Here is a 25,639-nt window from a genome sequence, read left to right as displayed (position 1 = left end):
GCTGTTCAAGTTTACAGATTTTACCTATGATATTGTACGCAGAACAAACGGAGAATGAGAAATCCGATCTCAAGCCACATACAGCACGCATGCATTTAGTCAGCGTAGCAATAATGTTCAAAGCGATTGTTGAGAATACAACTTCAGTATTACTTCAAGCTTGACACGCTAACCTGATAATGGCAAATACAAATTGGTATTTGAAATTTGACTACTGCATTTTTGGTAGTATTGGACATGAAATTGGAGACAAGAAGATATTTAGTGGCGATACAAAGACTTGTTGATATGGATACGCTATCTATCCACTTACGATTCCAGTGCTTCCACTATACACATATTTCAAAATACAGGAAACCCGTGAAGATCTGGGTTAGAACTGGTCTTCAGCAACCCATGCTTGTTATAAAAAGGCGACTAATGGCGACGGGTGATCAGACTCACTGACTTAGTTGACACATGTCAATTATGTTGATTGAAATTCATATTGTTGATCACTGGATTGTCTGGCCCAGCACGCCACCATATACTTGGAATATTGCTGAGTGCGACAATAAACTACAAACCAAACCAAACTACAAGGTACATTGTTATTCAGACGGTGTGTCAGTTTAGCACATTTCTTCACAAGGTAAAAAAAATCTCTTTTAAAGATGCCCTGTTGTTGGGCTGTATCACAGCTGAGGTGAAATTGGGTTTAACGTCGTGCTTGAGAATATTTCAAATGACGACGTGCATGCGTGTGTATGTGGATGTGCAGCTGCTTGTACTAGCCCAGACTGAAGCTGGTTTTATAGTGCTAGCTCACTGAGATACCATGCTGCAGTAAAACATTAATGCCCCACTCAGACACATTATACTGACTCCGAGCCGACAGTCCTTCTTGTGCCCATTAATGCCGAGCGCCAGGACCAAGAAGTGCCATATTTTAACATCCTTTGGTATGACACGGTCGGAGATCGAACCCACGACCTTTCGCTCTCCGGGCGGTTGCTCTAACCACTATGCCACGGAGGCGGTCCAGCTGACAGAGGGTAATCTTTAAATATGGAGAAACTGATAAATACTACGTATTCTTTTGAATGTAAACATTGAACGTTTAGGAAAAGATACTTTTCAACTATTGCTCACAACTATATATGTAACCTGGGGCTAAGAGTTTCCGGTCAAATCAACTGTGAACAATAAAAATGTTGATGCTGACGTGACATTAGAGTTTCATTCACTTAACAACCTTAACTCAACAATTGGAAATTAAAACGGTTGGATGTCGGAGTTTGTTATTTTCTTTTCAAAATAAGATATTAACTTCATGTCAGTTGTCAGCGTCGTCTCTAAAACCAAAGTGTCCTCCAACACATGGCATACTTTGAGTTGCTGATTTGAACAGGGTTGTTGGTCTGACCGTATCGCGTTTTGTAATGAAATCATTTATATTATTCATTTGTTTCCTTCTGGGACAAACGTCTTGCACCAAGACATCTTATTCCCATTTGTGTTTAGCACCATAGCTTTGGTAGGACCCAGAGGTATGATACCTCTGGTGAATGGCATGATCTTGGTTGGCTGCCGGGAACAGAACCCTTCTGACACTCAGGGTAATGTAGTGAACAACTGCTGTCCAGATTATTCTTGGTGTGTTTGACTAGACAGCGCTTCCTGGGAGACGTCCCATGAACTGTCTTGGTTACTAGTGATGGGGCAAAGGTCCTGAGCTCATGATGCCAGTGCCAGGAGATCCCGAACCCTTTATGTCCCAGCTGTTTTAATCAGTGCATTATAAACCAGAAATAATGAGCGTACAATGCCATGCTCTCCATAAAGTCAATGAAGGCGCAAAGTACTGGCATTGTGTCCGGTCAAAGGATCATTGTTCACTCTATTTTCGTTTCCTGGGGAGTATATCACCAACAAAACTATGTATTTTAGAAGCATGTAAATGATTCGTCATAAGTTCTTTTCAGTACATATTCTTGAACAACACAGCAAAGTATTACATCTACAATTTCACTTTCTACAGTTTAAAACTGTGAGTGTTTTGTGAAAGATTCACGAAACATTCTCACTGAGTATTCCTGGTGATATCATGTTGATGAGTGAGTATGGTTTTGCCGCTTTTAGCAATATTCGAGCTCAGGACACCAGAAACAGGCTTCTCACATTGTGCCAATGTGGGAATTGGAAGCCAACGGTTTATTCAACCTGCGCCAACAGATCAGGAGGTACCAAACCAAGGGCACCAAGAACAATGGGTAGTCTGACGACAGTGTACTTGGGACCCAAGCAAGACATTACAAAAGCGAGGTCCGCATATGCATTCAATAACACGGATGAATTCATTCAATTTTTAAAAAACCAGGTTTGTTGGCAGGAATTTGTCTTCTGCTGTAGATGGACCTATTCCATATAGGCACCATTTTCCATGACGCCCTGGGCATGCTGAGGCTCAGAGCAACATGCACGTTTAAAGCGGTAATGGAAACAACGTCTAAGATATGCTGTTTGTGCCAAGGAAGAACACGCCGACTTCATCCGGGCGAATGAGTCAGTTATACTGCCATTCTGTTCCACACACTGCATTTCTGTTTCTAACATATCTTCTCCTCAAATGACCAACTCTGGGCAGACTTGGTGAATGATTTCACCTGGTTTTCTACCATCGCCGTAACGTCCAGCAATACATAAACGGCATAAACGAAATCAACCTCAACTTGATTCTGTCCAACAGCCTTGAAATGGTTAAAATAGCTCAGAATGTCCTAGCGTTTCATCGGATATATAATGGACTTGTAAATGCAAACATATGTAACTCAAAGAACAAAGAATTAGCAGTTACATTGTCGCCATGTACTTCTCCATAATTAAATAGCAAACTCGTGTTTTTGCGTACAGTGGTATGGAAGGATGGAGAGGTGTCATGTGTTTCGAAGACAATGCATCGTGTACATCGCCTACAAGATAAGAAACATACAACCCTACTACTCAAAATAAAGATGTTAAAACATTCTTATTCCAACTTGTTTGCTAGGATCTGTGGTAATCCTCATGCTAATGATATAGCTGGTACTTCTGGAAACATTTACTGTTGCAATTGAAATTTTGTAATTGGTTTTCAATATTTTGTCTCTTGTCATTGAGCCTGAGCCTTAAGAATTTAGTGGTAACTGTTTCAGAATCTGGGGCACCTTCGTGAACTCTTTTTTAAACAGTTTCTGGTTCCCGGTTATTGAGTTATGATTTTTACAAAAACGGCGGAATAATATATTTTGTAATGCACACGTCATGTATGACGATATTGAAATGTTATACACGATAGGAAATATATTGTCATATTTTCAATTCTAAATGTGACTAATGAAATCTTCAAAGTCATATATTCATGTGCCAAAACATATTTTCAAAGCCTCAATAACGCATACATTTGTCGACGCATGTCAAAGAGCTCACTGACATGCAAATCTTTATCTACAAACCAACCCATTACCAGTCAAAGCACCCAATAGTATACGCATCCTTCCCCCAAAATAACCTCTGTCACAAGTTTCACTTCAACCTTTAAATTATTACAAGTCAAATCACCCAATTACACATACACCCTTACTGACAAACCATCCTGTTACAAGTCAATAGCTATATCGCTCTCTTTCTCTCTTCCTGCCGCAATGTGTGACGTTATACATGCCAACTAGTAAAAGTTGGAAAACTATTTTGGAATGATTACATCAAATGAATTATCCTGTCCCTACGCCTTGTGGCAAATGTGCATGTCTCACACGGATTGCATGTCACCGGGCCAGGTGGTTAGATACTGTTTGGCCTTTGCACTAATGATTGCAGCAGGAATATGTCAAGTGCAGCGTTAAAACTCCATGAACAGTTGATCTTATTCCATGAGTTTATTAACATGATTCTGTCTGCATCGATGAGCTTGACTTGAGCTACAGCGGTACACAATCACATATGATCAGAGCAACTATTTATATTATTAATGGGAGCTTACCACAGAAAGTGTGCGTGTGTCAATATACGCTATGTACAGAGCCATGTACCCTGTCAGATCAAACTGATCAGTAAATGTTGCTTGGGTTATTTTCGTCCGGAATATTCACTCATGGTTTAAAATACAATCGAACTCAACTTTGGTTATTTCAATTGGTGTCACCCTGTTTACTCGTGGTATGTCATCGTGGCCCAGTACTCTAGAAGGCATTTCAGTTCCACTGTTGGCTCGTTGTGTGCCATTGTTACTCAGTACTCTACAATGCATTTCAGTTCCCCTGTTGGCTCATTTTATGTCATCGTGACCCAGTACTCTACAAGGCATTTCAGTTCCCCTGTTGGCTCATTTTATGTCATCGTGACCCAGTACTCCGCAATGCATTTCAGTTCCCCTGTTGGCTCGTATGTATGACCCAGTTCTCCACAATGCGTATCAGTTTTCCTGTGGGTTGGTTGTGTCTCCACAATGCATTTAGGTTTTCCCCACATATGAATTGCTGAGTGTCATCGTGACAGGCCCTTAAACTCCCTCAGAGATGGGATCGTTGTGTGTCATCGTGAGTAGGGACTCCACATGACCCAGGACTTCACAAAGCACTTAAATTGCTCACAGATGTGTTCAAAACGTTTGTGAAACATACTGGTAGGTAAGACTTTCAATACTGTCACATGAACACAACCATGGAACAAACAACGACATATATTCCTCACTATCATTTATCTGTGGTCCCCACAGTGTTACGTCAGCCGTTCAAGCATGTCTATTGTCGTAGACCACGACATGGGAGGTAACTCTATTAGATTCTTGGACTTCAATGGCTCTCGGTATCCAATCGATGACGCAGAAGCACTGACTGACTGACTGAGTTTGGTTTTACGCCTCTTTTAGCAATATTCCAGCAATATCACGGCGGGGGACACCAGAAATGGGCTTAACACATTGTGCCCATGTGGGGAATCGAACCCGGGTCTTCGGCTTGACGAGCCAACGCTTTAACCACTAGGCTACCCCACCGCCCCGACGCAGAAGCAGTCAAGCGCATGTCGCAGCTGAAGGTCAAGGACGACGATATCTTCTTACTGGCACATCCCAAATCAGATATCGTCACTACCGTATCCCTCCTCTTTCTTTCATCGTTTGACATATCATTTACCAGTTATTCAGATACATGCAAACACTGTCGATTCTGAAATGCTGAGAACTTATCTTCTCATGTTATCACCATTTGCACAAGACTGTTCGTCTCCACACTATGGAGGGACCCGTGAAGACCCAGATTAGAATAGGTCTTCAGCAACCCATGCTTGTTGTAAGAGGGGAACTGGATAGGGTGATCAGGCTCGCTGACTTGGTTGACACATTTCATCGTATCCCAACTGCGCAGATCGATGCTCATGCTGTTGATCACTGGCTTGTCTGGTCCAGACTCAACTATTTACAGACCACCGCCATATAGCTGGAATATTGCTCAGTGCGGCGTAAAACTAAACTCACTCACTCACCATAATATTGGGGTAGGGGGTACACTACCTCTGCACACAAACGTGAGTGGGTTTAGTTTTACGCCGCTTTCAGCAATATTCTAGCAATATCACGGCGGTGGACACCAGAAATGGGCTTCACACATTGTACCTATGTGAGGAATCGAGCCCGGGTCTTCCGTGTGACAAGCAGACGCTTTAACCACTGGGCTACCCCACAGCTTAAACAATAGGCTGTTTTCTGTCGTGTTTCGATGGGCTTATCAAACCAAGCTGTTAAGTATTAAATTATTATATATAGTTGTTTGCTTTCTTTGGATATAATATGTTTTATGTTACAATGTATTAAAGAAGTGCGACAACTACAACCCTTTCACAACTACAACCCTTTAAATTCGCCTCTCGTGTCATGCAGGATTACCAGTTCTACTACACCCTCACCCTCGATTAGGTGCCTGACTGAGGGTGTAGGTTCGAATCCCGGATGGGACTCAACTCCAAAACACTAGAATTTGTACTTTACTAAGAAAGTTTAATCCCAAATATAGCATATATTACATTTGACCACTTTCTAAATGGCATTGTGTAATCGTCGGGGCCAAGGTATGGAGGGACGGAGGGACAGCAAAGTGGGCCGATCCTAGATGGACAGTGATGGACCCGGAGTATATAGTGAAATTTGAAGAGAGCGTACATAGCCTGTTTCCAGGTGTAAGAGTAAAAAGTATTAATTCGATGTTCTGCGTATCACCTTCAACTGAGCAGGTTGGTTGTGTATTTTCTCGGCATTCAGACTACTGGTGTGGCAATGTGAATTTTGAATTTCATGAATTATGATTTAATAATAAGTTGTCTATATAAGCTATCAGTATGTCTTTAACATCTTAACTGTCAAGGGCATTAGGCGGCTAACGATTGTGCATGTAGTTTTTGAGTAAAGTGACCAATCACCGTCACGGCAAGTGTTGTTTTCTGCCAGACTGTATGTAAGACACTTGAACGTCAAAGGTAGAATCACATACTGTTGGGGGACCCGTGAAGGTCCGGGTAAGAATATTGGCCTTCAGTAGCCCATGCTTGTCGTAAGAGGCGACTAACGGGATCGGGTGGTCAGGCTCGCTGACTTGGTTGACACATGTCATCGGTTCCCAATTGCGCAGATCGATGGTCATGCTGTTGATCACTGGAATGTCTGGTCCAGACTCGAGACCGCCGCCATATACCTGGAATATTGCTGAGTGTGGCGTAAAACTCAACCCACTCACTCATACTGTTCGGTGTTGTTTGTTGTTGAACGTTCCTCTCAGCTATATTTCACCTATAGTATTGTGGCCTGTCAAGCTGTCCACAGTGAAGAGCCAACACCTACCGTTGTTGGTATTAGGTGACAGTATTCACGTATAGGTTTGTTCGGTTTGTTAGTTGTTTGTTTAACAATAAACTCAACATGTTTTCTTTTTGTGTAATTCAAAACCAGAATGTAAGTTGTTTTAAAGAAAGTAACCTTTTTTCATTGTGTCATAGCGACCTGAAAATAGTCGAATCACGTAGTAAGATAAAAACTATGGCCTGATTAGGTCAGGTTGCACACACATAAAAATTACCTTATTGTACTGGGTCATAGCGACCTGAAAATAGTCGAATCACGTAGTAAGATGAAAACTATGGCCTGATTAGGTCAGGTTGCACACCAGGATATGTTTGGTTCATTAAGCGATCGTATATCAAGATGGAGCTGAAAACCTTCATGTGACATGGTTCAGAATGTCATCATAAGGTTCTACAGACACATAGATCGGATGTCTGGCGAACTCTCTCTCAAATGGCAACCCGCTACTATACCAAGTTTGTTTTGATGATAGACACAGCAAATGGTAACGCACAGATATCACATGTTAATGTTAAATACAATGTATGGTACAAATACACCTAAACTTACACGTCTTAATCTGCACAATATTGTCTTGTTTGCAGAGCCCACTGAAATGGTCTCGTGATGACAACGATTCCTTACAAAGGCTGTCGACTTTATTAGTATCTATGTGCACAAATCCGAAAATGTCAGAAAAGGTTGCCTATAAATAAAATATATACATATTCATGATAACTAAACACCCATCTGTTGTCTGTTGAAATCAATTCATCCCATTATATTCATATTTCGGCAGGCTTTGCATATTTGGTAAAGTTAAAGTTGAAAAGAGGAAAGATACAATTTGCTTACTTCTCCAAACGTTCACACAAAACTTCATAATGTTCAGGAAGACGAATAGAAATGGTTTGTATTTCGAGACGGGATGGAAAGGGGAAAGAAACACACAAACAACTACATCCCAAGGTACGAAAAGGGTTGTCATTTTCTCCCAATTTTAAAATAATATAAAAAACAATTAGAGACTATCTCCATTATCATGAGACATTTGAGTCCATTGTAATTATTCAGATATAGGAGCATACGGGAAGGTGTACTCATACTGCCCCTCCGATGAACTCATATCTGTACCTGATACTATACCTGATACTGTACCTGATACTATACCCGATACTTATACCTGATACTATACCCGATACTATACCTGATTATGCCCGATACTATACCCGATACTATACCTGATACTATACCTGATACTATACTTCATACTATACTTGATACTATACCTGATACTATACTTCATACTATACCTGATACTGTACCTGATTATACCTGATACTATACCTGATACTGTACCTGATACTATACCTGATACTGTACCTGATTCTACCTGGTACTATACCCGATACTATACCTGGTACTCTACATGATTATACCTGATACTGTACCGGATACTATACCTGATTATACCTAATACTGTACCTGATTATACCTGATACTATACCAGATACTATACCTGATACTGTACCTGATTATGCCCGATTCTGTACCTGATACTATCCCTGATTATACCTGATACTATACCTGATACTATACCTGATACTGTACCTGAGTGAGTGAGTTAATATTTGTCACATCGGCAATATTTCAGCCATATCGTGACGAGAACATTTGACATTGAAATATAATATATATAGATATTATAAAAGTGTACTGTACCTGATACTATACCTGATTATACCTGATACTTTACCTGATACTATACCTGATACTATATCTGATTATACCTGATACTATACCTGATTATACCTGATACTGTACCTGATACTGTACCTGATACTATACTTCATACTATACCTGATACTCTCTACCTCATTATACCTGATACTATACCTGACACTCTCTACCTCATTATACCTGATACTGTACCTGATACTGTACCTGATACTATACCTGATACTGTACCTGATACTATACCTGATTATACCTGATACTATACCTGATTATACCTGATACTTTACCTGATTATATCTGATACTATACCTGATACTATACCTGATTATACCTGATACTATACCTGACTATTCCTGATACTATACCTTATACTATACCTGATAATACCTGTAGTACTTACCAATTGCTATCACTCACACAAATGTTTCATATGCGGAAATAGTACAGAGATACTGGTCAGAACACACACACACACACACACACACACATACTGAATTATGCTTTGAGTTTGCAGTACGTTAAAAGAATGAAAAACCATAAAATATTCATGATAACTGAACATCCTCCGTTGTCTGTTGAAATCACCTCATCCCATTTCATTCAGAATACTTCGGCAGACGTTGTAGTGGATATTTACTAAAGTTAAAGTTGAAAAGAGGAAAGGTACAATTAGTTTACGTCTCCAAAAGTTCATAAAAAAATCATCAGAAGGTGATTAGAAATTGTTTATTTTTCGAGACGGGATAGAAAGGGGGAACGACACACAAAAACAACTGCATCCAAAGGCACGGAAAGTGTTGTCATTTTCTCAGAACAACAATCAGAAACCAAATACCGATCATCATAAGAAATTGAGTCCATTGTAAATATTCAGATAAAGGAGCATGGGCGAAGGTGAACGCATACTGTGAACACCCACTGAATTATGCTTTGATTTTGCAGTACGTTAACGTCCTGTATACAAGCATGGGTTGCTGAAGATCAATTCTAACCCGGATCTTCACGGGTGAAATCCAATTGAGTTGTCAGGAGGACTCAAAGACAAACCAACCTATAGTACCATTTATATATACAAACACACATCTATCCCAACATACCCATCTCTCATACCCCTCACACAACATATCTAAGCATTTAATCTTTCTTCCGAGCTACTCCCATTTCTTGTACAGGAACCTTGGTTACAAGAAAAGACATTAAATTGCCCTGTCTCCCCGAGTTAAATCAAGTCTGCATGTTTCATATGGAGTGTCAAATCCCCGGGTAATGTGATTGGACATTATTTGACCTTGACTCGTGAAATTGCAGCTGGTAAATGCGGAGCGAAGTGTTTATCAAACATAAACTACATGCAGTGGAAGATTAGTAGGTCAAAAGACTGCATCGACAAAGATACCGATTCTCACTTCACACGCATCACTTTCATCGAGGTAAGAAAGCTGGACAAATAAGTTAACTTCATGAATAATTACTTTTTCTGGTGAATGTAGATCGATACTATTTTTGTTCCGATGATGTGAGAGTGATCTGTGTGTTTTGAATTTTACCCAGATACGGTACCTCTGCAATTTGAAATTTTGGATACGAGTCAAAACTGGTTAGTTAACTATTTAAGCGTAAACTGAATATTTCTTAACTTACTTAAAATGACACACCCCGACACTGGACTAATATAACTGCATTTGATAATCTAAATGTAATTGTAACTTTTGCAGAGCTCTTTCTTATAGTGAATTATGCACTATGATAGATATTAATTTACAGCAAAAGCTTGTCTGACAGAATGAACTAGCAAGTGTGTGTTTAGCTACGACGCTATTTGGTCACACTTAACCCATACCACAGTGATGTGATACTGTGACCCCTCATAAATTGTGTCAAGGCACGTATATTCATTAACATATTTCACTTACTCTGTGGATTGGTTGAATGTGTCTCATCATGACACAATACCTCACAATGTATTTCACTATCCCTGGTGGTTTATTGTGTGTAATTCTGACCCAGTTTTCCACAATATATTTCAGTTCCCCTGTGGGTTCGTTGTGTGTCGTCGTGACCCAGTTCGCCACAATGTATTTCGGTTCCCCTGTGGGTATATTGTGTGTCATCGTGACCCAGTAATCCACAATGTATTTCATTTCCCCTGTGGCATTATTGTTTGTCACGTCGTGACCCAGTCCTCCACACTGTATTTCATTTCCCCTGTGGGTGTATTGTTTATCATCGTGGCCAAGTAATCCACTATGTATTCTTTTCCCCTGTGGGTATACAGTGTGTCGTCGTGATCCAGTCCGCCACAATGTATTTCCGTTTCCCTATGGGTATATTGTGTGTCGTCGTGATCCAGTCCGCCACAATGTATTTCCGTTTACCTATGGGTATATTGTGTGTCGTCGTGATCCAGTCCGCCACAATGTATTTCCGTTTCCCTATGGGTATATTGTGTGTCGTCGTGATCCAGTCCGCCACAATGTATTTCCGTTTCCCTATGGGTATATTGAGTGTCGTCGTGACCCAGTCCGCCACAATGTATTTCCGTTCCCCTGTGGGTATATTGTGTGTCATCGTAACCCAGTAACCCACAATGTATTTCCGTTCCCCTGTGGGTATATTGTGTGTCATCGTGACCCAGTAATCCACACTGTATTCATGTTTCCCTGTGGGTATATTGAGTGTCATCGTGACCCATCACTCCACAATGTATTTCTAGTCGTTGAAGGTAATAGTGAACACCTTAAAATCATCCCCTTCGTAGTTTCTAAATCTATTGAAACAATTTGTGGTACAGTTAGAAATGGCACTCGTCTCCGCTCCCGTTCCCTGCTTGTTGAATGTGCAAGGGGAAATCAGTATCAGGGTTTATTAAAGGCACTACAATTCTGCAAACACTGAGATAGTTGTGTCAGTGCACAGAACTCTAAATTCATGCTGAGGCAGTGTCCGAGATCGTGCTAAGACATATCCGAAGATGAAATTGTGACAGAACTACAGACCCAAGGTGTATCATCAGTGAAACGATGTACAAGGAAAGATGGTGATAGTATTGATAGATATTGGTAGTAAGTACAAATACATACCTGTTTACCTTTGCCCTCACAAAGATCCCTACATCGATCAAAGTTGGGAATTTCAATATCGGAGTTGATGTATATATTTCCAACCCACTCCGTTGTTTTAAATGTAAACAATTTTGGCATGGCGCAAAATCTTGTAAACATGACAAGTCTCCTTTATTCCTCTCAAATCTGGTGATGGTTGTCAAACTGCTATTAGTTGGGTATCCAACGATCAGAAATACTGTATCCAATCGATGCTATAAACATTAACTCTTCATCAGCTTCGCAGACCGAACCTGTCCCTGAACCTGTGATTGAATCTGATTGTATGCTTGAAGGGAAAACGAATAGAATTCTAATTGCGAAAGAAAAACAAAACAACGGAAGACAGAAGCATGATTTACATAAGTATACAATTATAAATGCTAAAGTCCTGTGGGCCTTTATACAAAAGAAATGCCAATCATGGTAAAATTATGTTTCAAAAATAAATTCACGTTCCCTGATCTCAAAGGTATAGAACATAATTCAGAAAATTAAGTTGTAAGTCCAGAAAGTAAATCTTAATTCAGCATACACCATCTCAAAACTGGAGATCAATTATCAACTGAAAGAAATGGATATCGCAAATAACCTGGTTGAAACACTTGCGAAACATTCTTCCTACAGTGACTATGTTCCCAATTTCAAAAATACTAAAAGGGGAAGATTATAACGAAATCTTCACTATTTATGAGCCCCATACTGCTTTAGAACAAGATCATGATACTGATGCAGTAGCTGATAATATTCGTTACCAACTTCTGAAACACTTACCCGAACCATGTTTAGAGACACTGTTGAATATTTTTGATGAAATTTGGTAAATGCCCTTCCTTCTGGCATGATGCCATAGTTGTACCATACCCAAATCTGGACGTGATCATACCGATCCCTCTAATTATAGACCAATTTCGGGGGCGGCGTGGTAGCTTAGTGGTTAAAGTGTTCGCTCGTCACACCCAGGTTCGATTCCCCACATAGGTACGATTTTGTTGTCCCCCGCCATGATATTGCTGGAATATTGCTAAAAGCGGCGTTAAACTAACCTCACTCACTATAGACCCATTTCACAACTTATAACTAGCTGCGTTTGCAAAACCATGGAACGCATGGTAAATATCAGATTTACTTGGTACTTGGAATGTAATAATTTAATCACAAATATTATATCGCAGTACCATTGACCATTTGGTGCGATTGGTTAAAATTGACATTATAAATAAGCAATATAGAGTGTCTATCTTTTTCGATCTAGAAAAAGCATATGACACTTCGTGGAAATATGGAATTTTAGTCTGCGTGGGTTCTACCCTGTCTGATCACTATGAACACCACCAGGGTGTCCCAAAGATAGTATTTTGTCACTTCATATTTCATTAAAATTTACAGTTTAGCAAACGTTTTAAATGATTCAATTGATGGATCACTTTTCGTGGATGCTTTTCTAAGTTCTTGCTGTGGGAAAAATATAATCGTAACAACACCTTGAAACATTGTTTTTCCATGTCATAACATTTCATTCGCGGCAGTAAAAGTTTAACACTGGCTCTGTTTGTCGTTTGCCGTTGAAAAGATGTGTTGATTTTCCATGCAATGGCTCAGGTGATGCACAATTTTGCTGTTTATGAGTCTTTGAATGCCCGTTAGAATTCATACACACAAAGGTGTAAGGATCAAAATCTGTGATCTATAGGACACGACGTTTTGGAGTATATACTGACTCCATCAATTAAGAATATACAGCAATGGCGCCAACAATGACAAATAAATAAATGAATAAACAATAAAAGGCGATATTCTATGCGGAAGCTGAAAGAACTCTTTGGAAAAAGACTGATAGGTATAAATTTCAACACTGTGTCATGACCAGAAATATGAACCAGATGACGACTTTTATATTTTCCGTTTCCTCTTTATGTACAGTCCCTCGGCCGTTCAAGGATGTCTGTTGTCGAGGACCACGACGTAGGAGGTAACTCTATCAGCTTCCTGGAGGTCGATGGCTTTCGGTATCCAATCGTTGACCAGGAAATAGTGAAGGGCATGTCGCAGCTGAAGGTCAAAGATGACGATATATTACTACTTGCATATCCCAAATCAGGTATCTTCACTGGTATATGCGTAACACACCCCAAACCATACTAAAAACTGATATTTAAGGTGTCGGTGATAAATCGATGACTACTGCAAGTACTGAAACGGGGTTCAGTGTCGTAGCCGAGTGGTTGAAGCGTATATTCGTCACGCCGAAGACCCGGCTTGGATTCACCACATTGGTACAATCTGGTGTCCCCCTGGTGATATTGCAGATTTATTGGTAAAAGCGGAGTAAAACTAAACTAGGAGGAGGACATGATTATAGGTTGTTATGTTGATGATCTAGTATAGCCTTGATTAATTTCAAGATGAACACTTCATGTCCAAGAGAATACGGTCCTAATGAGTACGTGTTTGCCATTTTACCATGGTACTATCAAATGTAACAAAAGCAGTGCCTAAAGTAGATGCATCATGATTCTTAGGTACACACTGGCTTTGGGAAATCACTTCCATGCTGCTCCAGGGTAAAGCAGAGACCGTCCCTCACTGGAAGAGTAAAGTCATGGTGGAGCTCCAGCCACAAGAAGTCATAGACTCATTCCCAGGCTCCCATCGAGTCCTCAACACGCATGTTCGGTACAACCAACTTCCGGTACAAGCAAGAGAGAAGAGGTGTCGCATTATCTTTGTCCTGAGAAATCCTAAGGATGTTGTTGTGTCCTTCTTTAACCACCACAAGTCATTCACGAATCTATATGGGGAGTACAATGGATCCTTAAAGGATTATCTCCCTTTCTTCCTGGTTGGGAAAAGTAAATCATTTGTCATTTCTTTGTTTTGTTGTTTAACATCGCACTCAAATAATATCCAAGATATGAGGAAGGCACATATACGAGTCGGACCAGACATTCCTGTGATTCATATTGTTAGCAACTAGTCGTGAGTTCGGGGTACGATGAGAAACTAACAACCCCGTCAGCCATCTTTAAAAAAACATACGTCTATTTACTGTGAATATTTTCAGCATGAAATCTTCATCTGGTGCAGATCCTCGCTAAGGGTTCGACCTTTTGATATACAGGTCACAGAACCTCTTTTCATCTAGTTACTGGGGTCTGATGTATTCCAAGTCAAAATCTGGTCATTTCAGTAAATTTAAGTCCTTACCGATTTAAGCAATCAATAAACTGAGTTCTGAATTTTTGTGACCCATCACGTCAGACAGCAAAAACACGTCAAATGCGAGGAAATGCGAGAGCTGACGGCAATTTTAAGCTTATCACATGACAGTCACGTGCATAACCTACAAATTCAATATGGAAGATGCTTATGTCGCGTGGAATGCAGCTCGTGAGGACAACGATAGACTGACTTAATTTTCATAAGACTGCCACGTAGAATACAAAGTGATGAATAATTTAGGCACAGTGAGTGTATCTTATCTACCAGCACCATTGTCCTCTTGCAGCGGACTACGGATCTTGGTTTGACTATGTCCTTGAGTGGGAGAAGGACATCGAGGCCCAGCAAGACCGACACCCTATACACATAATGTACTATGAAGACATGAAGCAGGTCAGAGATTTCACAGCTTATGTTAACACTTACATGGTTATTCCTAAGTTGAAACGAAAACCTGTGAGAAACAAAACGCTAAAAAGACATACAAATCACTGCAAAGGTATCAAAGAAGCAGCGTGAGTGAGTGAGTGAGTAAGTGAGTGAGTGAGTGAGCGAGTGTTGCTTTAAGCCGCATCAGCAACGAAACCATACGATTTAAAGTGACAGTACAAATTCAAGAGCAGTGATTATTAAATCCAGAGTATTCAGGGAATAATGATCATCACACTCAAAAATGGTGTCATAACTTGAGATGTAATTTGTGATAAGAGGTAATAGCCAGCTCCCTGTATATCCGGGGTTGGGGTGGTGAGGGTATAATCCTCATACAATCAAGGTCTACCACTTCATTCGTTGGTTGGTGTTTAACGCCATACTCAGCAATAATCCAGCTATGTGGCGTCGGTCTGTAACTAATCGAGTCTGAACCAAACAATCCAGTGATCAACAGCATGAGTATCGATCTACGCAACTGGGACACGATGACAAGAGCCTGATCATCCGATCATGGTAGTCGATTTTTAGGACAAGCAAGACTCTTGTCGGGTCATTTCACTTGAAGAAGAGTGAAACCCACCTATAATCGAACCCCAAATCCCCGGTTTCTGGCTTGAAGAAGAGTCCCAACTCTGTAAAGTGAACTGAGATGGGTTGAAAGCCTGGGCCAACCATATCCTCTTTTAATACCAACATCACGATAAACATTTTGTTGAATAACCATGCATGGTCTTGTCCTCAGAAGCCCTTGGAGGAAATCCGGAAGTTGGCAGTGTTTCTGGGAGTACCTACTGATGACTCACTCTACAGCGCCGTGGCAGAGAAATGTTCCTTTAAGAATATGAAGGGCGACAAGGAACCATACGATCCAAAGTTCAAGGGCCAACTTTTTGTTTACAGGAAAGGTAAGCCAAAGGGATCAAGGGTATATAACTATATAGATGCTTTTGTTCGTTTCGCTTCTTTCATATCGACGCACTACCGACACATTTCGATTTGTAGAGACTTTGTGCAGGCATGTCTAAAACTCAACCTCGAACTGATTTGGGCGGTGGGGTAGCCTAGTGATTAGGTGTTTGCTGGTCACGCTGAAGAGCCTGGTTCGATTCCCTATATGGGCATAATGTGTGAAACCCCTTTCTGGTGTCTCCAGGCGTGATATTGTAGGAATATTGCTAAAAGCGGCGTAAAACCATTAGTGTTTGGAATTGGTTGAAATCTCACAATTGATGATTGCTTCATTACCAACGAACAATCATCGAAAAAAATTGGTTAGCATCATTTTTCAGATTTTCATATCCAGGTTGTTATTGCAGATAGGTATAAGATGATGCAACTTGCTACTTTAAAGTGATGACTAATATATCATGACCACAAACTTCCTGGAGTCTTCAAGAAATATTCAGTCATGACTTTTCAGTTAGTGAAGTGAGTTTTCTAAGAATTAAACAAGTTTGCAGGCCCCGACAACTTCGAAGATATGTTCCATCGTCAAGTGTTTTAAAGACTAAAACAGTAGTTCCAAAATCGTTTGTGTTCGATTATGAGAAAATGTGATCGATTGCTTGGTCGTTTGGTCACTGCGACCAATCTTCGATTATTTCAATAATCGAAACACCACTACTCACTTGAACCATTATACGTTTTCTCATAACATGTGTCCATTTGTCCCTTCCTAGTGTATAAAAAGTACATGTTTTCTGAAAGTCTCATGAAACATTTTCACCACCAATTACCACCATGTCGTGAGTGAATAAAGTTTAACCAAGATTTTAGAAATTATCTAGCTGGGAACACCAAAAATATTGGCATCACACAATGTGCCCGTGTTGGAAGTTTAAATCGGGTTTATCATGGCAGGGAACACTTTAACAACAGGGCTATCCCACCGCCCCTCTTGTAGTGAGTTTCTTATTTCATGTAAATTTGACATTAGAATCTTCTGGTAATAATCCCTGTTTACACCTGTCCTTTAATTATATTCAAATACACTCAAACACTGCAGTGACGAAACTTCATATGGCTTGCGGTTGTCTCGAAATACAATCATTATCACTTTTAGGGTTGAGCGTCTACTTCTAGGGATTCCAATTTCGGGGATTATAATGAGAAGAACATGTACATTTCCCGAGTGGTATACAGCAGGTATACTAGGCATGATATCAGACGTTGTAAGAAGTTTTTTAAGAATATTAATTAGAAATCAAAGTCGTGCTCTTACATTCAAGCCCAAGACTCACCCCCACCCCATCCCCAACATGCTTGTCGTGACTGACAGGACTGACAGGACTCCCAATTGCAAATGTCGCTACGCATGTTGGATTGTCTGGCCCAGACTCAGTGTTTTACAGACCGCCGTCATGCTGGTGGAATATTTGTGAGTGCTACGTTACACAATTGTTTTCTTCCAGGGCTGTCAATGTGAACTCTGCATTGAATGTGTTCCTCGTTCCAGGCCAAGTGGGAGACTGGCAGAACTGGCTGACACCGGAACAGAACGAGATGTTGGAAAAGTTGTACCAGGAGAAGATGAAGGACAGCAAGTTCAAGGACAAAATGAGGTTCACACTGTTCATTGTAGGACAAAATCAGGTTCACAGTAATCACTACATCCATGGACACAGCCAACGCTGTAGTAGCTGCTGTTCTAGTTTACAGATTTTACCCATATTGTACGCAGACCAAACGGAGAATGAGAAATCCGATCTCAAGCACGCAGGCTTGTAGTCATTGTAGCCATATTGTTCAAAGCGACAGAATGCATCGTAAACCAACCTCAGTATTACTTCAAGCTTGACACGCTAACTTGATATTGGCAAATACAAATGGGTATCTGAAGTTTCACCACTGTATTTTCTTTTGGTAGTATTGGACATGTAATTGGAGATAAGAAAGATAATTAGTGGTGATACAAAGCAAAGACCAGTTGATATGGATATCCAGCCATACACATATTCAAAATATAGGAAACCCGTGAAGATACAGGCTAGAATTAGTCTTCAGCAACCCATGCGTTTTATAAAAGGTGACTAACGGGGTTGGATGATCAGACTCGCTGACTTGGGTCAAAAGAAATCTCTTTTAAAGAGGCCCTGTTGTTGGGCTGTATCACAGCTGACAGGGATGAGTTGAAATTGGGTTTAAGGTCGTGCTTGAGAATATTTCGCTCATATGACAACGTGCATGCGTGTGTGTGTATGTGTATGTGCGGCTGCTTGTACTACCCAAGACTTAAGCTGATTTTATAGTGCTAGCCCACTGAGATATCATGCCGCAGTGAAGCATGAATACCCGACTCAGTCACATTATACTGACTCCGAGCCGACAGTCCTTGATGCACCCATTAATGTCGAGCGCCAGGCAGGGACCAACAAGTACGATATTTTAACGTCTTGTGGTATGACTCGGTCGGGGATCGAACCCGCGACCTTCCGCTCTCCGGGCGGGCGCTCTAACCACTATACCACGGAGGCGGTCCAGCTAACAGAGGGTATTCTTTAAATTTGGAGAAACTGATAAATACTACGTATTCTTTTGAATGTAAAAGATTGAATGTTTAGGAAGAGATATTTTTCAACTATTGCTGACAACAATATATGTAACCTGGGGCTAAGAGTTTACGGTCAAATCAACTGTGAACAATAATAATGTTGATGCTGACGTGACATTAGAATTTATGTTATGTGAATTTCATTCACTGTACAACTTTAACTCAACAATTGGAAATTAAAACGGGTGGATGTCGGAGTGTGTGTTTTTCTTTTCAAAATAAGATATTAACTACATGTCAGTTGTCAGCGTCGTCTCTAAAACCAAAGTGTCCTCCAACGCATCGGCATCGTTTGGGTTGTTGATTTCAACAGGGTTGTTGGTCTGACCGTATCGCGTTTTGAAAAATCATTTATATTATTTATCTGTTTCCTTCTGGGGAAAACGTCTTGCACCAAGACATCTTATTCCCATTTGTGTTTGGCACCATAGCTTTGGTAGGACCCAGAGGTATGATACCTCTGATGAATGGCATGATCTTGGTAGGCTGCCAGGAACAGAACCCCTCTGAAACTCAGGGTAATGTAGTGGACAACTGCTGTCCAGATTATTCTTGGTGTGTTTGACTAGACAGCGCTTCCTGGGAGACGTCCCATGAACTGTCTTGGTTACTAGTGATAGGGCAAAGGTCCTGAGCTGATGATGACAGTGCCAGGAGATCCCGAACCCTTTATGTGCCAGCTGTTTTAATCAGTGCATTATAAACCAGAAATAATGAATGTACATAATGAATGTTCTCCATAAAGTCAATGAAGGCGCAAAGCACTGGCATTGTATCCGGTCAAAAGATCATTGTACACTCTATTTCCGTATACTGGGGAGTATATAACCAACAAAACTATATATTTTAGAAGAATGTAAATGATTCGTCATACGTTCCCATGTGCCAATGTGGGAATTGGAAGTCAACGGTTTATTCACCCTGCGCCAACAGATCAGGAGGTACCAAACCAAGGGCGCCAAGAACAGTTGGTAGTCTGACGACAGTGTACTTGGGACCCAAGCAAGACATTACAAAAGCGAGGTCCGCATATGCATTCAATAACACGGATACATTCATTCAATTTTAAGAAAACAACAGGTTTGTTGGCAGGAATTTGTCTTCTGCTGCAGATGGACCTATTCCATACAGGCACCATTTTCCATGACGCCCTGGACATGCTGAGGCTCAGAGCAACAAGCACGGTTAAGGTGATAATGGAAACAACGTCTAGGATATGCTGTTTGTGCCAAGGAAGAACACGCATACTTCATCCGGGCGAATGAGTCAGTTATACTGCTATTCTGTTCCACACACTGCATTTCTGTTTCTAACATATCTTCTCCTCAAATGACCGATTCTGGGCAGACTTGGTGAATGATTTCACCTGGTTTTCTACCATCGCCGTACCGTCCAGCAATACATACACGGCATAAACGAAATCAACCTCAACTTGATTCTGTCCAACAGCCTTGAAATGGTTAAAATAGCTCCGAATGTCCTAGCGTTTCATCAGATATATAATGGACTTGTAAATGTAAACATATGTAACTCAAAGAACAAAGAATTAGCAGTTACATTGTCGCCATGTACGTCTCCATAATTAAATAGCAAACTCGTGTTTTTGCGTACAGTGGTATGGAAGGATGGAGAGGTGTCATGTGTTTCGAAGACAATGCATCGTGTACATCGCCTACAAGATAAGAAACACACAACCCTACTACCCAAATTAAAGATGTTAAAACATTCTTATTCCAACTTGTTTGCTAGGATCTGTGGTAATCCTCGTGCTAATGATATGGTTGGTAGTTCTGGAAACATTTGCTGTTGCATTTGAAATTGTGTAATGGATTTTCAATAATCTGCCTCTCGCCATTGAGCCAGAGCCTTGAGAATTTAGTGGTAACTGCTTCAGAATCTGGGGCACCTTCGTGAACTCTTTTTTAAACAGTTTCTGGTTCCTGGTTATTGAGTTATGATTGTCACAAAAAAGGCGGAATAATATAGCTTGTAATGCACACGTCATATATTGAAATGTGATCTACGATAGGAAATATATAGTCATATTTTCAATTCTTAATGTGACTAATGAAATCTTCAAAGTTTAATCATATATTCATGTGCCAAAACATATTTTCAAAGCCTCAATAACGCATACATTTGTCGACGCATGTGAGAGAGCTCACTGACATGCAAATCTTTATCCACAAACCAACCCGTTACCAGTCAAAGCACCCAATAGTATACGCATCCTTCCCCAAAATAACCTCTGTCACAAGTTTCACTTCAACCTTTAAATTATTACAAGTCAAAGCACCCAATACACCCTTACCGACAAACCATCCTGTTACAAGTCAATAGCTCTATCGCCCTCTCTCTTCCTGTCGCAATGTGTGAGATTATACATGCCAACTAGTAAAAGTTTGAAAACTATTTTGGAATGATTACATCAAATGACTGTGAATTATCCTGTCCCTACGCCTTGATGTTGCTGGAATATTGCTAAAAGCGGCGTAAAACCAAACTCAGTCAGTCAGTTTTGTTGTTCATCACTGGCTTGATAACGGATAACCTACACCGAAACGTCGCTCTCACAGCAATAAAGAAGGTGTTCATCCATTTATTGTTATCCTTCCTTACTGCTCCAACTTCTAAATGCCTCTCCAAGAAGTTAATTTTGGCAGAGTGTGATCACTGATAAAGCTTCACAAAAGAATTCTATCACAACCCACGTCTTCACTTTCTTCTTAAACACCACTCTCAAAAATATTTGTGCAACATAGTATCGTTTTTACTAAATCGAGTTTTGACCCAAAAAATCATCAGACTTAGTTTGAAGGGTCCTGTTCAGACAAGATTTAGTGAATCATTTGGCTGTAACGTCTCTTTGAACAACTCCTGTTGATGCAGGTCTGAGAGCTTTACAAATTTGGTAAAACCCACCAGCATAGGCATGTTTCATAACATATCACCTGGATTCGAACCCACGATCAGAGAGGTCTGGCGCATTCCTGCCAAGTGAATTGCAATCGACTCCTTGGACGCCGGGAACACTTTTCCAAACCACAACCCCCCTGTGCATATGAATAACAATTTATGGCCTTGGCATTCTCCACAGAACCCCTTGGAGGAAATCCGGAAGTTGGCAGTGTTTCTGGAAGTACCGGAGGATGACTCACTGTACAGCGCCGTGGGAGATGAATGGTATTTTAAGAATATGAAGGAGGATAAAGAACCAAATGATCCCAAGTTCAATGGCCAACTTGTGGTCTATAGGAAAGGTAAGCTGAAGGAGCTACGACATAACTGCTGTTGCTTGTTTCACCTGTTATGGCACAAAGATGAAGGTTTGATTTTAAGTGGCATTATAAATTCATTTCAAAATCTCTACCTTATATTTTTTTTCTTTCAAAATGTTTTCTCTTCCTAACGATTAAAACTAAATGTTCGAAGATTTTTTCAACATTGTTGCAGTGGTTATTTTCCCAGTTACTTTGCGTTGTGATGGAGTATGGTTTTACTCCACTTTTAGCAATATTCCAGGGATACCAGAAATGGCTGAGTGAGGAAACATTTAGCGTCTAATCGGCAATATTGCAGCCATATCGTGACGAGGATTTGAATAAAAAATAGCGTCAAATTATAAAACCCTGTCAACGAAGGATAGTAAAATAACCATAGGATCACAGATATAGATATAAAACTAGTATGACAAACTAAAAACTATACTAGCCACATAAAGAAACAGTGTATTGTCAAAATATTATCCCAGTTGATAAGTACGATAACAATGTCAAAGGTACATATAAACTGTAATGGAGGGATCATGAGACCATAATAAGTCGGGAGAATTTCAATTGAAGAGCCAATCACAATGACGTCACGAGTCCACAAGCGGGACAGGGGTCAAACGACCATGTCACAAGCTCAATAGCGGGTATGTCCACAATCGGTATTGAGAACAGCAGTGCATCGACGACGCATAGAGCCTATCAAACGTGAAAGGAAGGCTTGTGGGATGTCACGCCAGATTCTCTCAAGTTCTGTTGCAAGGTCAAGGACGTTTTCTGGCGGATGAGGAAGACGGCGTAGACGAACGTTGTCGAACTGTGTTGAGATGGATACGGCGAAGTCCTGGGACGGTTCGGGTAGTCATCACTGCAGTCTGAAACCTGTGGCGAAGATGGGTCACCCTCATCCATCTGTCCTGTCTTGGCGTTGGTACACATGGACGTCCAGAACGTGGCCGATCGATGATGTCATTTGTGTTCTGGTAGCGTCTCACCAGTGCAGAAATGGTGTTCCGGTGGCAGTTGAAATGTGCAGCCACTTTTCGTTGAGACATTCCCCAACGGACCATCCAAATGGCCTCATGACGTTGTGCAGTCGTGAGCTTTGGCATGCTATGCGTTTCACTACCGTTTAATTTTTTGAACGATCGCAATGGCACGGGTTGAGCTTTCCCAAGTGACAGCATTGTGTGACATTCATTTGCTCTGTTTCTCTTTCCCGGAATGCACATGCAACAACGTATTGCACGTCTCAAGGACGAACCAACTGACGTCACGGAATGTGGCACGTGCATGCATGTTGGATACATGCCACTAATTTCTGAGTTTAAATCCTTATGTGTCTACACAGGTTTGATAAATTTAGATTTTAAATTTTTGTATGCACAGTTTCTTTATGTGCCTAGTATATATTGACTTTTGCTTCCTTGACACTGGCATCCCCGATGATATCAGTTAATGTCACACCTCAAACCAGGAAATAGTTTGTTGTTTTTTTGTTTAAGTTAGTTTTCCTTGACATCGTTATTTCATTGGTGTTGTTTTGTCATCAGCAGGTGTTTCGTTTGGAAACTGAGTGAAGTTCGGGCGACAGCATACATAACATTTAAGTGTACATTATCAAGAGTTCGCAGAAAGTATTTCAATCAATTTCATGTTTAGGAAAAGACTCGTTTAGTTCTTTTAAGTGCCCGTTTTTTCTGAACATAAATCATACTGACTGAGTAAAAACAACAAACGGATCTTTAGAGATATCTGCAACAAAAGAAGACGACTGGTTGGTTTGTTGTTTAACGCCGCACTATTCCAGGAGACGTGGGTGACTGGTAGAACTGGCTGACACCAGATTAGAACGAGATTTTGGACAAGCTGTACCAGGAGAAGATGAAGGACAGCAAGTTCAAGAACAAAGTCAGATTCACACTACCGTAAAGTGAAAACATAACAGGGGGTGTGAAATATGAGATTGTCAGCGATCGAGTAAACGAAAGCCACAAAACCCTTCCATACGTATACAAAAATCTTTGCTTCATCGTGAACTTGTAGTCTGAAACCAAATACTCGGGAATCAGTTCTAGTGGACTACATGTAAATAGCAAAAGCAAACATATGTACCTCTATACTCTGTTGCGCGTGTACATCATGGGATCGATGTCGGTAACAAGTTTACTAAACACATAGTTGTATGACAGTGTACAATTGTATTGAAGGATGTCCGTATGTCGCCTTGTTTACCTTGTTCCCAGATCAGATTACAGGTAAAATGATCTAGTTTCAACTGACTTCAACAGATTCCATGTCAGTCCTCGTAATAATGATACAGCTGGAATCGTTTAAGGGAATATTAATAAAGGAATAAGTTCTTTAATTTAATCCTGAGCGTGCAGCTGGGGCTGATTGTCACTGCTAGGAAATGTGTTCACACAAGCCGTATTTGATATTTTCAATGATCGGTTGTATTTGAAACTTCATTCAACTTAAAATACGCATGAAGACCGTCACTAATTGGTCCAACTATTTTCGTAACTAAATGGTGAACATTTATAAATGTCAACATCATTATTACGAGAAAATAGACGTTTTGGAGTATATTCTTTACTACCTGATGAAGGAGTAAGAACATACTCACCGACGTCACCGACGTCACCGACGACCTCAATGTCAGCTGATCTTCCAGGATGATAACGCACGTGTAGATGCACCGGCCTTCACGCAACAACAAGATGGGCCCAGTGTGATGAATTGGCCGGCCTATTTACAAGCTTTGAATAGTGAATACCAGTGAAAGAGGAACTGTGGAGACGGGTATAAAGACGTCAGTCAGCACCACCACTTGCAGCAAGGTCAAGTGCGTGTATGTGTGTGTGCAGACTTCAACGTGTGTAATTGGACAAGGAAAGTTTCAATTCTATTCTTAAACAGTACTTCAATCTGCTCAACTTTCGTAATTCCAATGATCTTATTTACAGTTCCACACGCATCTTTGTTGACCAGGCAACCTTGTTATCATTCATAAGACGCACAAATGCACACATTTCACGACTCATTTCTAAGCGCTCATTGACACAAACATGTTTGCCGACACACCAGCATCTGTGACTAGTCAAAGCCCTCCAAAACCACACACGTCCATTGAAACACATACCCCTCTTAACCCTCACAAAACAGTAAAACATATACCTAACCATTCAATCTCTAACTCGAGGAGCGGAGGGGTAACCTAGTGGTTAAGGTGTTCGCTCGTCACGCCAAAGACCCGGGTTCGATTCTCCACATGAGTAAAATTCTGGTGTCCCCCGCCGTGATATTGCTGGAATATTGCTAAATGCGGCGAAAAACTAGAACTCTATAACACGAACTACTCCCCTTACAATCGACAATGCGAGAGATAACAAATGACATCTAGTAAAAGTTGGAAAGCTATTTTCGAATGCTTACAACAAAGGATCCCGAATCAATTCTGCATGTCTCATAT

General features: G+C 40.6%; 1 protein-coding gene across 1 annotated transcript in view; it reads left to right on the top strand.

Annotated features, from left to right (window-relative positions):
• The window catches only part of LOC124258107 (sulfotransferase 1C4-like), an 82,831-nt gene that overhangs the window by 43,675 nt on the left and 13,517 nt on the right, over positions 1–25,639 (top strand). The window contains exons 2-6 of the mRNA XM_046692173.1: positions 13,612–13,789; positions 14,211–14,540; positions 15,197–15,303; positions 16,088–16,250; positions 17,801–17,906. Coding sequence (XP_046548129.1) covers positions 13,630–13,789; positions 14,211–14,540; positions 15,197–15,303; positions 16,088–16,250; positions 17,801–17,906 — 866 coding nt within the window. The 5' untranslated portion in view covers positions 13,612–13,629. The remainder of the gene's footprint in view (positions 1–13,611; positions 13,790–14,210; positions 14,541–15,196; positions 15,304–16,087; positions 16,251–17,800; positions 17,907–25,639) is intronic.

Source organism: Haliotis rubra, unplaced genomic scaffold (genome assembly GCF_003918875.1).
Source record: "Haliotis rubra isolate DU_JTF1 unplaced genomic scaffold, ASM391887v1 Scf682, whole genome shotgun sequence".
NCBI classification, from domain to species: domain Eukaryota; kingdom Metazoa; phylum Mollusca; class Gastropoda; order Lepetellida; family Haliotidae; genus Haliotis; species Haliotis rubra.
Note: the sequence above shows the minus strand (reverse complement) of the source record. Positions and strands in the feature narration are given on the sequence as shown.